General features: G+C 46.8%; 1 protein-coding gene across 6 annotated transcripts in view; it reads left to right on the forward strand.

Moving 5' to 3' along the window:
* Positions 1-15,648, forward strand: part of Ge-1 (Enhancer of mRNA-decapping protein 4 homolog Ge-1) — a 222,399-nt gene that overhangs the window by 54,258 nt on the left and 152,493 nt on the right. For all 6 annotated transcript variants that reach the window (XM_055063694.1, XM_055063698.2, XM_055063697.1 and 3 more), the window contains exons 7-9: positions 2,848-2,952; positions 9,652-9,764; positions 10,388-10,471. In XM_055063694.1, coding sequence (XP_054919669.1) covers positions 2,848-2,952; positions 9,652-9,764; positions 10,388-10,471 — 302 coding nt within the window. The remainder of the gene's footprint in view (positions 1-2,847; positions 2,953-9,651; positions 9,765-10,387; positions 10,472-15,648) is intronic.

The raw sequence follows: 15,648 nt of genomic DNA on the forward strand, positions 1-15,648 counted from the left end.
GCTGGATCCCAACGCCTGGTCGTTCGTGCGTACTGTCACGCGAACGGTGGCGCATTCCAAGGCGGCCACGCGAGACGGTCTCGCAGAAGCATGGGTCGGCGCACGCACGGCACGGCACGTCCGTCCCGCTCGCTGTCCCGAATCCAAGAGCGAGCGCCTTGTCTTACCCGCACCCAAGTAACCTCGCAGCGGCGCGACACTCGCGCCATCTCTCACGCTGCGCTTCAACCACATCGACCGCCGCGGGCGTCACGGAGGCCACGCGGCGAAGCGGGATTGCAGGAGATGGGGGAAAACAAGATATCTAGGAACGCGCGAGAGTCGCGCATCCCCACAATACTCAATTTTTTATTTAACAATTCCGCAGACTCCGCTCTCTTGTAGCAAATGGTGTGAAAATGTTTTTTTCGTAGAAATACTTTAGAGTAAAATTCAAGTTTTACTTGCAAGTACAACACTTTTCCCAACTAATTGGTTAAAAAGGATGTAAGGATAAAGAAAAATAAAACAAAATGAGGCATCACTGTTATGCGTACTTTGCCTATTTTGCTATCCAAAGCAGGAAAAAAAAAAGGACCTTAAGGACTGCTCTGAAATATACCACTAATATGCAAGTTGGACTTAAGCAAATCTCATGTAAACATTGTAGTAATATCATGTAATCTGTAAACTCGCATATTCTCTGATGGCATGCATTTTAGGGTACAGTTACTAATGTGTAAAATTAATGTTAAAGTTCAAGCAGTGCTTGCCACATTTGGTGGAATGCAACTTTCTTTAAAAAAACCAATTTCATTCAGATCAGTTCAGTGGCTGTTTGAGCGCACTCCTGTGTTTCACATGCATTTGAATGGGGAAGTCTGAGTTGGCCCTAAGGTAAACCATCGTTTTAATAGACTTCGTCTTAAGTTCGTCTAACTCTTTAGTTTCACTGCACTGGACACCTCAGTTCAAATTAATTGTAATTTTTAAGTCACCTTAACCCCTTAAGTGTTTCGGATGAGCTCAGCTCGTGAACACTATCCTGTTTTTTTTTGTTTTGGACGAGCTCAGCTCGTTAACAGCAATAATCCCATTGTCAAAGTGAATTGGATGAACTCTGCATGACCACTTAGTTTATTCTTCTACATTTTAAACGCAGTGCCTGTGTTTATCGCATTTTTTTTATCTGCTGCTTTTAGAGCGCAGCTCTTGGGTGGCTGCTCCTGCGTCGGCGTTGTCCCTCGTAACCGTCTGAACAAGCACAGCGAAAGATGAAAACGAATGGGGAGCACAGCAGAAGCTGAAAGACAGCGATAGTGATGAGAGCGCGAAGAGGAAAGCAGAGGAGAAAGGTGCAGCAAAACCATGAGGTGGAAAGTGGAGGAGGAGGCTATGGTGAAAGTGTGAGAAGAAAGGTGTAATGCCGCACAAGACGGGCTTTGCAGCGACGATGGCTACGAGATGGCGCCAAAGTAGCGCACGATGTCTCTATAGAAACAAAGCGCTGATGAGCGGAGGGCTGTCTGTGGCGGCTGCTGTGAATCATGTCCACGTGTCACCCACGTGCTGCCTCTTGCGATCTCCCCATTAGTGAGGCAGTTGTGCCACATTTCACTTCGTTTGCAACATGCCACACTAGACGGATTGTCCGCATCAGTCTTTTGGCAGTGGCTGCCTGGCAGCTCGCATGTGAGTCATGCGTGCAAAAGAAAGCCGCTGCTCAAGTATGACAGTGAAAGTGAGAGTGAAAGCGATGCACTAGTCTTGTTCTTCGAGCGATGAGGATTTCGAGCGAAGCATTTTTTCTCATTTGTCGGTACCGTTTGTGGCAATGACATGTACATCTATAGTGCATAGTGAAGAGGTAAAGTGAGGTTCTCGTGCTTAAAGCATAATGCAAATCGGTTGAAAAACCTTTAGAAGTGTTTTCGATCTAGTGAAGTTTGAAAATGAGCCATTAAAAAAACCGTGTAATTTCAGGTCACTTTTGGTCAAAATAATAAAACACTTGAGGGGGTATTTCTGCGGCTGACCTTCACAAAGCCCGCCAAAAGTTGGGCATCATGTCATACGCATCAATCTAAGGTATCGTTATACTTAAAGGGGCACTGAAACACTTTTTGAGCATAGTGCTCGACCCATTAACACTGCTACTGGGAATATGCGCGCTAAATAATAATCAAATGCAGGGAGTCTGCAACCTCACACAATAGATTTCCTGCTTCGTCCTGGTGCTTCTCAGCCCCCGCATTTTTTTCTGCTGTATGTTAGAACATCACAGGTCCCGTTGATACCAGCCAATCAAGGCTTACAAATGCTTGCCCACCCTTTCAGATATTCTAGGAAACAGAGAAGCAGTGATTGTTAACTTTCTTGTTGCCCCTGGGCAACAAGACCAGAAAGAAGCTGTAGAAAGGCCCTAGTTGAGAGGAACTTATGCATTGATGGAGAAGGTAAACTTAGAGCTCATATTGCTGTTAGTATTAAATCCTTTTAAAAAATGTCTTCGAAAATATGCTCATTGAGAGCCACTCATTTCAGTGTGTTTCCTAGGCTTTAAGAAGCGTGCTTCAGTGCCCCTTCAAGTTTCATTTCCGATTTCGTGGAACTGGAAAAAATGCCAAATTATCCAAACGTTTTATATTTTACACGAAATTTGTGTGGAAGCCACAATTTTTGTGATCTTGTGCAAATAAGCACTTGCAAGGGCAAGGGCTCGAGATTTTCTTTGCCCTGCTGCAGCGTTACTTCATGTGCCTCTTTATCCAAGTAGATGTGCTTTTCACTCTTGCATGGCTTCTTTTTGATTGCTCATTAATTTTGTTTTTGCAGTTGTAGTAGTTAATAGCCTTATCTCTTTTACAGGCAGAAGTATGGAATGTTGGCCACATAGTAACTGAATATGGAATGAGGACATTGACTGTGCCTCAGGTTCGTGCAGGACTTCAGAGGATCATCGAGCACACAAAGGCAGGTTCTTTGTAACTTGGTGCAAATGCATACTTAACATGATCATTACCTGTTGAACTTATTGTAGTGATTGTTGAGCTGGCGTCCTAAATTCAGTTTTATATAGGGGCGCCGCCATATTGTGTGGGGTCTTCTATGTGGGAAAAAGTTCTGCGAGACGTACTGAAGTGATTTAAGTCGGCATGGCCAAAGTTTCTGCTTGCGCTGAGGTGGACGGAGCACCCAGCGTGATGTGTGCGCATGTGATTGAGAGTAAGTTGTGCTGTTAACTTTGACAAGCATTATAACTGTTATTTTTAGGTACATTGCCTGACTACCTCGTTGTTGGATGAGATTTTTGTCCACAAAATGAAATGGTTCTTGACGAGTGGTTGAGCATCCGAAGCACTGGTTGATGCTGGGTTATAGATTGGTTTCTTCTACATATGTCCCATGCATGTGGCATCATCATGACAGGTCTTATTGTGGCATTTGTCTGTTGTGATCCTCTTTGGATTACGGCTTTACTGGATAGAAAGGCAGGCAGTGCCGAAGCACAAAGCTTATATGTATCATATTACCAACCGCAGTGATCGCTGCGTTGAGCATCACCCTTGACCTCATACGGGAGGCCAATGTAGACACAGCATAGTGATTTCAAGTCTACTAAACTTGAAATACGTGAGAACGATGCTGGTGGCTGGCGCAGATCTTTTATAACGATTGGCACTTAGATGTTCCGAGGTTGCACTGGGTTGGCCATACGCGAGCACTCTTCCCTGACGGGGCTCCTCATCATGCTAGTGTTCTGAGACATTAGTCAGTTGTGTTTAGTTCCCACCATAAGCGATCACATACAGTCGAACCCGACTACATCGAACCCGTTTACATTGAATTATTCTATATATCGAACAATTTCTGGGCACGGTATAGTTACAATGAGTATATATAGCAAAAGTTACATTTACGTCGAACAAAAATAGCAGCGACTCCTCATACAGTCGAGTTCACTTATAACAATGTTCAAGTGCCATGAAAATTTCATTGTTATAACCGATAATTGTTATAAACGGGTTGCACGAAAAAAAGCATAACTGCAAAGAGGGGTCACAGACGGCAAGTGACATGCCAGCTCCGCCGAGGCATCGTTTTGGTGGTCCCGAAAGGGGCCTTGTGAAAAATACGAGAAGGTTGCCGCGGCTGCCTCTCAGCTTGAAAATCCCTTAGCGCCCCCCCAAAAAACAAAGAAAACATGAATACCTAAGAGCATTTAATGAGGGCAAAATAGCTTGCACTTCTCACTTCTTTGTTGAAACAAACCCGTAATCGGCGAGTTTCGACTGCTTCGCGGCAATCTTGCCGATGTCCTTCTGGAGGGCATCCAAATGTTGAACATGTCCGAGCGAAAGGTTTTTTGCAAAAATGAAGTCCCCCAGGGAATCGATCATTCTTGAGGCCTCCTGTTGAGACACAACTTGTACAGGTTCCGGTTCATCTTCGTCGTCGCTGCTGTCATCGTCTTCCGCGCCGGTGACTGCTGCAACGATCGCCTCGTCAGTCAATTCTTCGTTTGTCGCAACTGCATCGTCGGCGTGCAAGAATTCTTGAAGCCCCTCCGCGTCGCCGTCATCACCACGCACCGTAGACCAAAGTTCTGTAATGGCTCCATCGGCAGTAGCTTCGCGATACTCCGCATCACTGATATCCCCGGCAAAGTCCGCTTTTCGGAAGCAATTCATGACGGTAGGACCAGTAGGACCAAGGCCGGTGATGACAGATGACGAAAACCTCGCTGGCAACGCACGTGCTTTGACACTGTACACTGCCTTCGGAACACGTGCTACTGGTGAAGCAGGAACCAAGGAGAATGGGAAAGATGGGGCAGCCCACACTCAACTGCCGTGACGCGTTTTCAACGAGTGGCACACCCTCAGAATGGACTGCTCCCCGCGTGCCGATACAAAAGCAACAAAAGAAATGCCTTCCTTCCCTCTCCTACTCTGCCCAGAGGAAAGCGTCCGTCTTTTCTCCTGCTTCTCCTGCTCACCCCATTCTCCTCGCATGCGTCGTCACGTGAGCTTTTTGCCGCCCCTGTGCGGGCGGCTCCGCATACACGCGCGCGCTTTTGGCAGAGTAGTTTGGCCGGCGTGGTCGCTGCGTTTGCGCGTTTTTTTTCTGTGAGGGTTGGCTCCAAATGACTACATTTAATTGTTATAACCGACAATCTAGTATGATAGCATTGTTATAAGCGGTGTATTTTACCATAGAACACACTGCAAAGGTGACGGTGCCGCGGCTGTCCATTGCTATATCCGATATATTGTTAAAAGCGGTATTGTTATAAGTGGGTTTGACTGTATATCGAACGTCGAGCGGTGGAAAAGTGGCCCCAGAAGTTGGCTTTCTCTCGTGGTTGCGGGGAAACCCGACGGCGCGGCTCTATCCAAATGCTCTCTCTACCGTGACCGCGCTGCTTCGGACCAGCTGTTGACACCCCCCCCCCCCCCCCCCCCCTGCAAAAAATGATCCTGGCCCGCCCGTAGCGCTTGCTCAGACAGCCAATCAGAGGCTCTTGTGCCCTCGTCGTGCAAAATGGCGAAAGTGCGAGTTGTCTCGGTGCTTTTCTGGTCCATTGTGTGTGTGCCTTGTGTGCCTTGTGGGCCTTCTCCCGCAGTGTTGTTGTGATGAAGCCGCAGAATTTGCCTTTTGTCGTGAAGCTCGAAATCGTAAATCGGGTGGAACGCGGTGAGAAGTCTGATGTGTCCCCGAAGCGTGAATGATTCCGAGGAACACGCTCGGGACGATCTTGAAGAAGGGGGAAATTAGGGCTAAAGCGGTCAAACTCTCGCCCTGGTGCCCGTGGCGCCCGACGCGTACGCACGGCCGTGTACGAGTGGTTCATCCGAAATTGCTTCAGCCGTGCTGGCTTCCACGTGCTCGGTGATGACTGCAAATTCTGATGAATGCGATGCAGCCGTTGCCGGTGTTGCCGAAACTTGGAGCGAGTTGTCAGAATTTCCGGAAGCTGTTGACGAATCAACAGTGGATGGACGAGTTTGTGAGTGCAAATCATGGTGTTGTGACCACGGGAGAGCCCGAAAACGAAGACTACGTTGCCGACATCGTACCGAGCACAAGTGAAAGTGGGCACAATGAGGAAAGCAACGACGGTCGTTTGCCTACATCCTCCGAAGTGGTTGCTGCGCTCGCACTAGTCTGGTGCTTCTGAGCGAATGCGGAAGGTTGCGGCCTCAGCCACTCCCGACTCCTTAGACAATGTGGAGAAGTGCGTGCATCGCAGGCAGCGAAATTGCGCAAGCAGAAAGAAATGCAGGACTATTTCATGCGAAACTAAGCTAGTTTTATCACTAAAGTGATTTTATAAATGGTATGTGCTTTTATGACATCCAATTATTCAGCAGACTTATATCGAATTATGCTCTATATCGAACTGATAGGCGTTTTTTTGCGAGTTCGATATAGCCGGGTTTGACTGTAATGAGATTTTGCACTTCATACTGGCAATGCACAGATGCAAGTTTTATAGAGTGGAAACCCCTGTACAGCCAAATTAGTTCATAACACATATGCGCACTGTGGCTGATGATGCACATTGCACATTTGCACAGCCAAGAGAAATTTCTGCACACTGTAGTTACCGCTGCACCGAAAGGCTACACAGTGGTTCTTCGACAATCTTGTATGATCTGACATCCCGTAAATTTTATGGAGAACGAGCTAAAACATTTCCTACTCATTCCGGAGCATGCGACAGCAGCACATTCAAGCAGCGCTACATTTGCTTGCACAAGCCAGAGACGAGGAAAGGCTCGCTGCGCATCCTTTCCTTCTTGCCCAATGAAAAGGTGTATATTCTATTGGTAAAGCTGCTTTAAGCACTTGATTTGTGCTTGCCCATGTGTGTGTTTCAGCATGACCTGGCTTTTCACACTGTTGTGTGCCTTCACGTTTAAGCCATCAGTAAGGTGTGGCATCACGGCAATATCTCTACTGTAATTGCATGAATAAAATGAGAGCTTTTTCAAAATTATTTTTTGCTGTGGCCAGAATAAAATTCATCCTCCTTTCCACAGTCTCATGTTCCATAATGAAGTGAGTTCAGCTTTTAGCAGGTAAGCTATTGAAAAAAATCTGTGGCTGTTGGTGTGGATTTGTATATAATTTAGCAAGAGCGCAACTCAGTGTAATGAAATGGAATGGGTGCAATTGTGCTTGGGTGTCAACTGCAGTGTCCAGTGGCCTAATTCATTGCAACTGTGTTTTGCCATAATTTCAATTCGCACATAATTTGCTTGGCACATACGCATGTGGACCCTCAGAACAATGCGTTTTGTTCGTTTTTCAGCTTTCTCTCATAACATGATGATACTGCTACTTCAGTGTTTTCATGCTTGCCAATTTCGCACGCAAATATGAAGCAGTAATGAATTGCCTTTTGTGCTATGCTAAAATATTTGTTTATAAGCCTAAATACTGTAGGTGTGCACTCTACATGATTAGTTGGGGGTATAGAGCATATTTTGTCCCTCTTGAGTAATACAAACTCGCCATCTTGTTATTTCGTGCAAGTACAGTACCAGATTGAATTAGTCAGAAGGGTATTCCATCCCAACCCTCATTTTGTTTTTATTAAAGCAAAGCTTTAATTGGCTTTTCCTTCGACTTTCCCACTGCTGCTGCTACTGCTACTGCTGCTGTCCCGCTCACCGTGTCAGGGGTTGTTCAGAGCCTGTATATACATGGAAGGTGCGTGGCAGAGAAGAAAAGAGGCTCGAAGAACTTGTTTGCACCACACCGTGTCGAATATGCACAATGCCCTCTACATTAGCCTCTTGACAGCTGTAGTTATCCGTGCCCCCCCACAAGTGCTTGCCTTTCTACCAACGTGGAAGTCCAGAGAGAAGGTAGATAGAATGGAAGCGAGGAGGGGAAGAGGGGGCGGCGAATGGGTAGAACCGCCTACGAAACGACTGAATAACAGCCTTACCACTCTCCGCTCGCAGTTCCCATACATACATACATACATACATACATACATACATACATACATACATACATACATACATACATACGTTTAAGCCATCAGTAAGGTGTGGCATCATGGCAATATCTCCTATAATTGCATGACTAAAATGAGAGCTTTTTCGAAATTATTTTTTGTTGTGGCTAGAATAAAATTCATCCCCCTTTCCTGCTGATGCTGAGAAAAATGCTGACAAAAAAGAAGCTCTATGTCACCTCCAAAGTGCAGTGTTTCTTGTTTGTTTTTCACATTCCTTGCCATGGGCACCACACTTGTTTCACTCGAGGTTGTCGGAATTCGCGACTCTCACGCGTCCCCTGATATGTTTTCCCGCATAGCTCCCATCTCCTGTAATCCGGCCTCGCCGCGTGGCTCAGTGCCAGCGGCAGTCGGTCTGATTGAAGCACATTGCGAGAGATGGCGCGACTGTGGCTGTGCTAACGCCACCTAACAGCGGGGTTACTTCGGTGCAAAAAGGAGAAGGCTCTTCCGCTTTGGCTTGGGGTCGGCAAGCGGCGTAGATGTTCTGCGCGCGCGTGCTGATCCATGCTTCTGCGAGACAGTCTCGCGAAGCCTACCCCGGAATGGACGAACATGATCGTTCGAACGCGCCACCGTTCGCGTGACCGTACGCGTGAACGACCCTGCGTTGGTGTCCAGCATGGGGAGAACATATTTGCTCGTTATCCGGTCGCGGTGAGTCGAACTTCAATGATTTGTCACGCGCCCGTCGGTAAGTTTTGTTTATAGCAACTCGGCTAGCAGGCATTAGTCTATGAAAGGTGCAATAAATGCCCTTGTGATTGTTTCCACTACTGTGTTGTCGTTCCTTTATCCCAAGAGCACGGGTGAGAACCCCACAAAGTGAACACCTGAACTATTCCAAAGCATAAGCGCGCGTAAACATCACAGTCCGGAAAGTGGAAAGTGCGACCAACGTGTCATCCTCGTGAGTTGAGGTTACATTTCTCCGCATGCACAGCTAGTTAGGCCACAGAAAGTATTGCAAAAGAAAGAAGTGTGCACAGAAAGAAGGTCGAAAGACGGAAGAGACGCACCTCTGTTGCTAGGCGACACTTGTCAGGGAAAAGCACGCACTCGCAAAACCTTATGCATTACTGCCTCTGCAATAGATTTTTAAAAAATTCTCTCCTGCATTCTTTTTTTAATGGTCAGCGTCGTGGGTTTTCTGGACACGTGCGCTGTAGCGTCGGCTTGGTGCGCCTTGTCGTCTGTTAGCCTACTATTTGGGCTGCCGAGAAGGACACTCGGAAATTTGAGAATCTGCAGATTTCAGAATAATATTTCATAGTACTGTGGTGTTAACATGACATGGAAACTGAACAACGATCGTTATTCGGAAATGTTCGGTATCCTGAAGTTTGTAGTACTGAAATATTTTCATATTGAAACCATAAAAAGTCAGCACATGATTTCTGAAAAGTTCGTTATTCTGAAAAGATGGTTAATGTGGTGTTTGCACTAACGAGCTTTCACTGTAATTGATATCAAATAGGCTACATTAGGTGTTAGGTTTGGTCATTAGTGGGTGGTGCCATGCCTGTTATTAAATCTTGTCATGCATCTGTGCATTTGGGTTTTACTGGGATCATTAACTGAGGGCTTCTGTAAAGTAGTTTTCTTTTTCTTTGTCTTCATTTTCTTTCCTACTGTAGCCAATCATTGATGCTGCATTTGCACCTGATGGTACGGCACTTGCCACTGCTGGTGCTGATGGGCAGGTGCGGTTCTTCCAAGTGTATATGCAGGACCCTGATGCAACACCCAGGTATGATAATCTAATTATTCTCATGCTTTCAGTAGGCAGGCGGTTTGTGCGTGTTGTGTAAGTGTGGTATTATAAAAAATTACTTTAAACCATTTGAATGCAGTTTGCACAATTATTAGAGAATTTTAGTGCATCTGGTATTCCGGCAAGCGCAGGCGGTTTGCCGGTGCGGCCAGATTGGTGGCACCAGCTGTTGGCGCAAAGCTCAGCCACACAAACACAAAGCTAATTACTATATTCTGCTTAGCTTCTGGTGTAAATTTACGACAGCGGCATAATCGTGTTCACAATTACGCTGCTAACAAAAATTTGCACCAGCATCGAAGCACGATGTGGTGGGCTACTGCAGTTTTAACTCTGTGTTTGTCTGGTTGAATTCTACGCCACCAAGCGGCTGCACCGCTCCGGCCGCTCACGTTTACGCCCCACAAATCCGGCAATCCGCCCAAACCACCCCGTTTGCCGGAATAGCGGATGGGGTGGTTTTTTTAATGATAATTAAGTGGCCCTCACACATTTTTGATGGCCACTTATTTTATTGTACAAGCATCCAGTAGCAGTATGCCACGGTGGGATGGCACATGTATGTACTTATTGACCGTCTCTGTTGTGTTCACGTCTAGGTGTCTTCATCGATGGTCCCCACACAACCAAAAACCTGTGACTTGCCTGTTCTTTTTGGACAACTTGAAGGCTTGCAATCCAGAGTAAGCTCAGCCTGTTTACTTTTGAAGCAACGAACACATAGCTAGTTTTTGTTAGTATGCTTATGGCACGATGGTAGATACAAGTGTCTTTGGGCACATACAATAGATATTTCACCAAATAGCTGTTCATGCTACATTACCTAGTTCCTACATGCACACTACCGTATTTTTGTGCGTGCACCAAATATTGAAAAGGTTTAACAGTAAAGTTCGGTAGGTTGTATGTGAATTTTGCATTGAAAATTGGCCTCACGGCAGCGCGGCGCATGCTGCCGTGAAGCCACGCCTCAAGGCAAAGTTCTCCGGCATTCAAAGTTTTTATGTCTCTTAAGGAACCGCCGCCCTATCCCTACAACTGCGTGTTGAAGCTCCCTTCTATCCTCCTTCATGGTTGCCCATTCTCATCTTTAGGGGTCGCCATTTTGCATTTAGCAGTTATTGAACAGCGCATATGGCTCTGGAAAACTTGAACTTGGATTACGATGAGCTGCGCTTAAAGGGAAGCTGAAACACTTTTAGAAAAAAAATGAGTTCTCTGCGGCATTCTACAGTGTTGAGTCCCCTGAACACGAATATCTGGTTCAAAAAGGGCGGAAACAAACGCAAGCGGCTGTTTTTTCAAGAAAACGCGCACCAGCGCCTCAGGGCGTCGCGCGAACGCCGCTGTTGCCCGTGATTGGTCGGGGCCGCTGTGACGTCAATCGCGGCAGTCGCCGGTCGGCGCCGCCGCATGCCGCCGTTTCAGAGCGTAGCACGCTGTTCTGTTCTGGCTTCATAGCTGAGTTGTAAGCATTATGGAACATTCTCGCTGTCTCGGACAGCTTGTATTTTTGCCGTACATGTTCGAACCGACAGCCGATACGGAAAACGATGGCGTCAATGGCGGTAACAGCGGCAACGACGATGTTGAGTGTGCCAACAGTGAGAGCGATTTGTGCACCTTCTCGCGCGTTGGAAATCTTAGCTGGTAAGTATGTTTTTTTGTTTTTTTTTCATGTAGCTGCATGTTCCAATGACAGGAGAAAAAATGCGCTAAAGTGTCACTGGGAACTTGCTGCTGGAAGAATGCCAAAGCACTAACTTCTCATTAGATTGTAAACAAGGGTGCAATTCAGCGATGTCAAGCACCTTGCTGCTGCTTGTCTAAAGTCCAGTGGTTTTTTGAGTGTTGATACACGATCGCAAACATAAGTGCTGCGTTTCAAACCGTGCACACGCAGTGCTGCGAGGTACAGTCACGGAAGTTGCTTATCAAACACATCCAGAGATGGCCAGAGGTATTATATGTGCAATATTCGTACTATGGTTCGACAACTTTGCGATTGTGGCTCGATCAAGAATCGGTATGCGTGCTTCATGCTAGTGTTGACATAAAGATATTAGGCAGTTTTAGCACCGCCGTGTGGTAAACACGATAACTGCAACCGTACGTCGAATGTCACTAGGCAAGCCTATACTCCATTTCATACCTCAGGTGCAACGCTGTGAAGGCTACGCACGAAGTCCGGTCACCAACATTTTTTACTGCGTGCGTTTTCGTCTATGCTTCGCAGCGTGCCAGCGGCGTTTGCTCGTGCGAGCATGCACGTGAGCCTGCCGCGACAGGCAGCTTCACGAAAGAATATTTTACGAAAATCGCAAAAGAAAACAAACGTGAGCGGCGGCGGCGGCAGATCTCTCGTAGCGATGTTCAGTAAAGCGCAGGACGGAAAGAGGCATGCCAATACATGCCAGCACGCCGGTCCGGCAGCTCGGTCGCCGCGAATGACTTCACTCTCGCCGGTTCTCTCCTCTGGCAACCACCTCACCCGGCGCTCCGAGAAGCGATGGGGGCGTGTCCACGGGGGTGATTTAGAAAGCGATTTCCGCCCCTTATATTAACAAAACGAAGGAAAAAATTCGGAACCGTAAATTATTAGGTCTGTTCTTCCTAATCCCAGCAATTCGTGGAAATTGAAAACCGTTTCAGCTTCCCTTAAAGGGCCGTTATTTAAAAATCAGCATCGCAAAAGAGATGAACAGAGCTGCCGGTAGAGAATAGAACGTGGCAAGTCATGCGTCTGTAAATGGAGACGGTTTTTATAAACATTTGAGCATTCTTGTATGCAGTTATTCTTGCAGATTATAGGTGCAGATTTTGTAATTTTCAGGGCTCTTATAATGGGGGGGGGTGCATGTTATACGCAGAAAAATAAAGTATCAAACCACATTGTGTAAACAAGGTTCCCTCTGTTCGTTTGTCTACGCACATGTCGATGCTTGGCACAATGGTTCTCGTGCCATAGGTGATGGATACGAGCTACTTTCTTGATTCTCTTTTATTGCTGTCCTGCAGAAACCAAAAAAATCCACACTACTGACATGAAAGCTGCGAGTGAAAACTTAAATCCAGCCATAGCTGTGACAAAACAGATTACTGGCAGCTGCAAGAGCCTTGCAAGTCGATACCTTGTGCAGTTACAGTCGCTGTTGCAGACTTTAGTTACAGACTGGCAAGACCACAGAAATTTGATATGAAGCATGATATTTCTTGAAACAGAAGTCAAGCATGCTTTTGTTGTCCTCCATCCGACACAATATTGCTGGCGCAGCGACGAAAGGAAATTTCAGAGGCGCTGGCACGGAATCTTTTCATTAAAGGGCCCCTGAAACCGTTCGGATAAATTTTGTAGACGTGTAGGGTACAGCTTAACCCTTTCGCTGTCGGACCTTTCTGGCCGTGACGCACCCCCAGTGTCGGCTTGGTTTCAGGGAACGAGTATAACAGGGAATGAACATAGCAATTTATTTTTGATTATGATTGGTATACAAATAACATAGTCGATGCAATGTGCACATTTCAGTGTTCTGCAGCTGTTGTTAGTAAACATCATCATCATCATCAGCCTGACTAACATCCGTTCAACATCCGAATCTGACGATGCGGAACTCATCTCTTCCTCGCATGAGACGCTGTCCGAGTCTAAATCCGAGCTTGGCTCGTATTCTGAATCGGAAGAGCCACCGCTCCAATGAGCAGACGAAGGTCCCGCGCGCCTCAGCTATCCGAAAGTAACCGCGCGCAAGAAGGATGCGCTTTCAGTCGCCAGCACAGCGGAGAGAAATGGGACGTTGTGTGATCAAGAAGACAGAGGGAGATGGAAAAAGTCTAAAACAAAGTTCGAAGGGCTTTACGTTTACTGCTGCAAGTCGGAAGCGACGGTGCGGCGAGAGAGGGAAAGCAGCAATCGAGTCACTCTTTTCGGAGAGGCAACGGCGCGTGCGCCTGAACTTGACGCGCCGTAGCAAACATACCAACAGAAGAAAAATAAAAACATTCAAACCAGCGGAGACGGCAGAACAACCCTTTTGAACGCACGATACAACCGAAATTTTGAACGCACGATAGAGAACGTACTGGTACGTCAGTGACACTGTGGGGGGGAAGCGCAAGACGTACCGGTACGTCCGTGACAGCGAAAGGGTTAAGTAGAACATTCGCACCATAATTTATGTGAAGCGTTCCGTATTAATGGAACTACAAGTGATTACAAGTTACCCTCCTTTCTAGCCATGCTTTTCCTCCTCAACTCGTTCGCCAAACGAACAGGGCTAAGCTCCGTTTTCACTGGTTCTGCATCACGATGCGACGTCACATCGTCCACTTCCGGTTGTTTTGGAGCCTGCCCGCGCGAAACGTCTCCGCTAGCGGCTTGGCCGTGAACCCCAAGCGAGAGCTATCGAAGCAGCGTGTGTTGCGAGCATTCTGTCGTAGCGCCAAAGTGTCTTGTATTCCGGTAATCACATACTAGCAGAACGTTTCGACGGAACGGTGGAGGCATAAACTCAAGCTGATGAAGGAACTTTAGCGTAGACGTACGAGAGCTGCCTGATCGGTCTCCACGGTCCAGCCACCCGTTGGCGCAGAGCTTAACCACCCAAAGAAAGAGCTAATATTGGTCTAACCAAGTGTAAAACATTTTAAGCATTTACAAAAACAATGTGTTAATGATTACACTCCTGCGAAAAATTTACACCAGCAGCAAAGAAGAATACATTTTGTTACTGCTACTGTGTGGGGTTGAGCTCTATGGCACCAGGTAGCTGCACCATGCAGATCATTCACATTTGCGCTTCTTGTTCATCCCCTGAAACGACACGCAAGGGGACACGACCAGGCCCTGTCCCCTTGTGCTTGCGGTTACCCTAATACCGGACTCGCGAAATGCTATTGCGTTAGTAATCTTCCGGTGTAAAATGACGACCGCATCGCGCAAATCCTGGCGCCCATTGGATAGCTGCAGTCCGATGCGCTGCAGCCAGTGCACTCATCTACTGGCTTGCAGAGGGACACGATGTCACAGCTTGACATATCGCCAGTTGCTACGTTTGCAGTCCACAATGCAATAAAGTCGAATCATAGCACTCGCAAAAAGACAGATTGACACTGACGGCGGAGCTCTCGTCAAAGACGGGGCTCGTTGTAACACAAGCAGACAGCACTTGTTGTGTGCCGGAAGTGCTTAATTAAGTGTACTGAAAAATTGTTCTTGTGGATTCTCTTTATCTTACTTTCTTTTTATAAAAACAAATTAACTAACATTCCCACTATTACAAACATCGTTTGTTTACCATAAAGTTGGAAAAATTATCGATCACGCGCCCTGGTCAGTCAATCGGATAGCTCGCCCCACTTACGTCATATTGGTGATTTCCGTCATATGGGCAGGGGCAGCTTAAAATTTCGCCAAGCAGTGTGCTATGATCGGCAGCGATGTGCATTTTTAAAACCTTATACTAAATTATATGCTTTATGCTTATTAGTTGCCTTATCAATCCACTTGTGTTGGGTCATCTTGATCTGCATGCCTACACACAAGTTCACACGGATGCCAGTGGCCATTACATTGCTGCTATCTTGTCCTAAAGACAGCGGGACAGCAACTGCGTGATCGCGTATGTTAGCCGTCTTATTTCTGCACCAGAGCACAACTACGGTGCAACCTCGGTTATACGTCCCCCGGTTTTGTGATGACCCGGATTTTACGACAGATTAGCGCAGTCCCGGCGAAGTCCCCATAGAAGCAATGCGTTTAAAACTCCGGTTATCCGACGCAATTTTACGCCTGTCACGCATTATACGACGACCGTCGCGAAGTGCGGGACGGAAAGGCGGCCGAAAAAAAAGTGCCGCGGGT

Source organism: Dermacentor andersoni, chromosome 1 (genome assembly GCF_023375885.2).
Source record: "Dermacentor andersoni chromosome 1, qqDerAnde1_hic_scaffold, whole genome shotgun sequence".
In the NCBI taxonomy this organism is placed as follows: Eukaryota; Metazoa; Arthropoda; class Arachnida; order Ixodida; family Ixodidae; genus Dermacentor; species Dermacentor andersoni.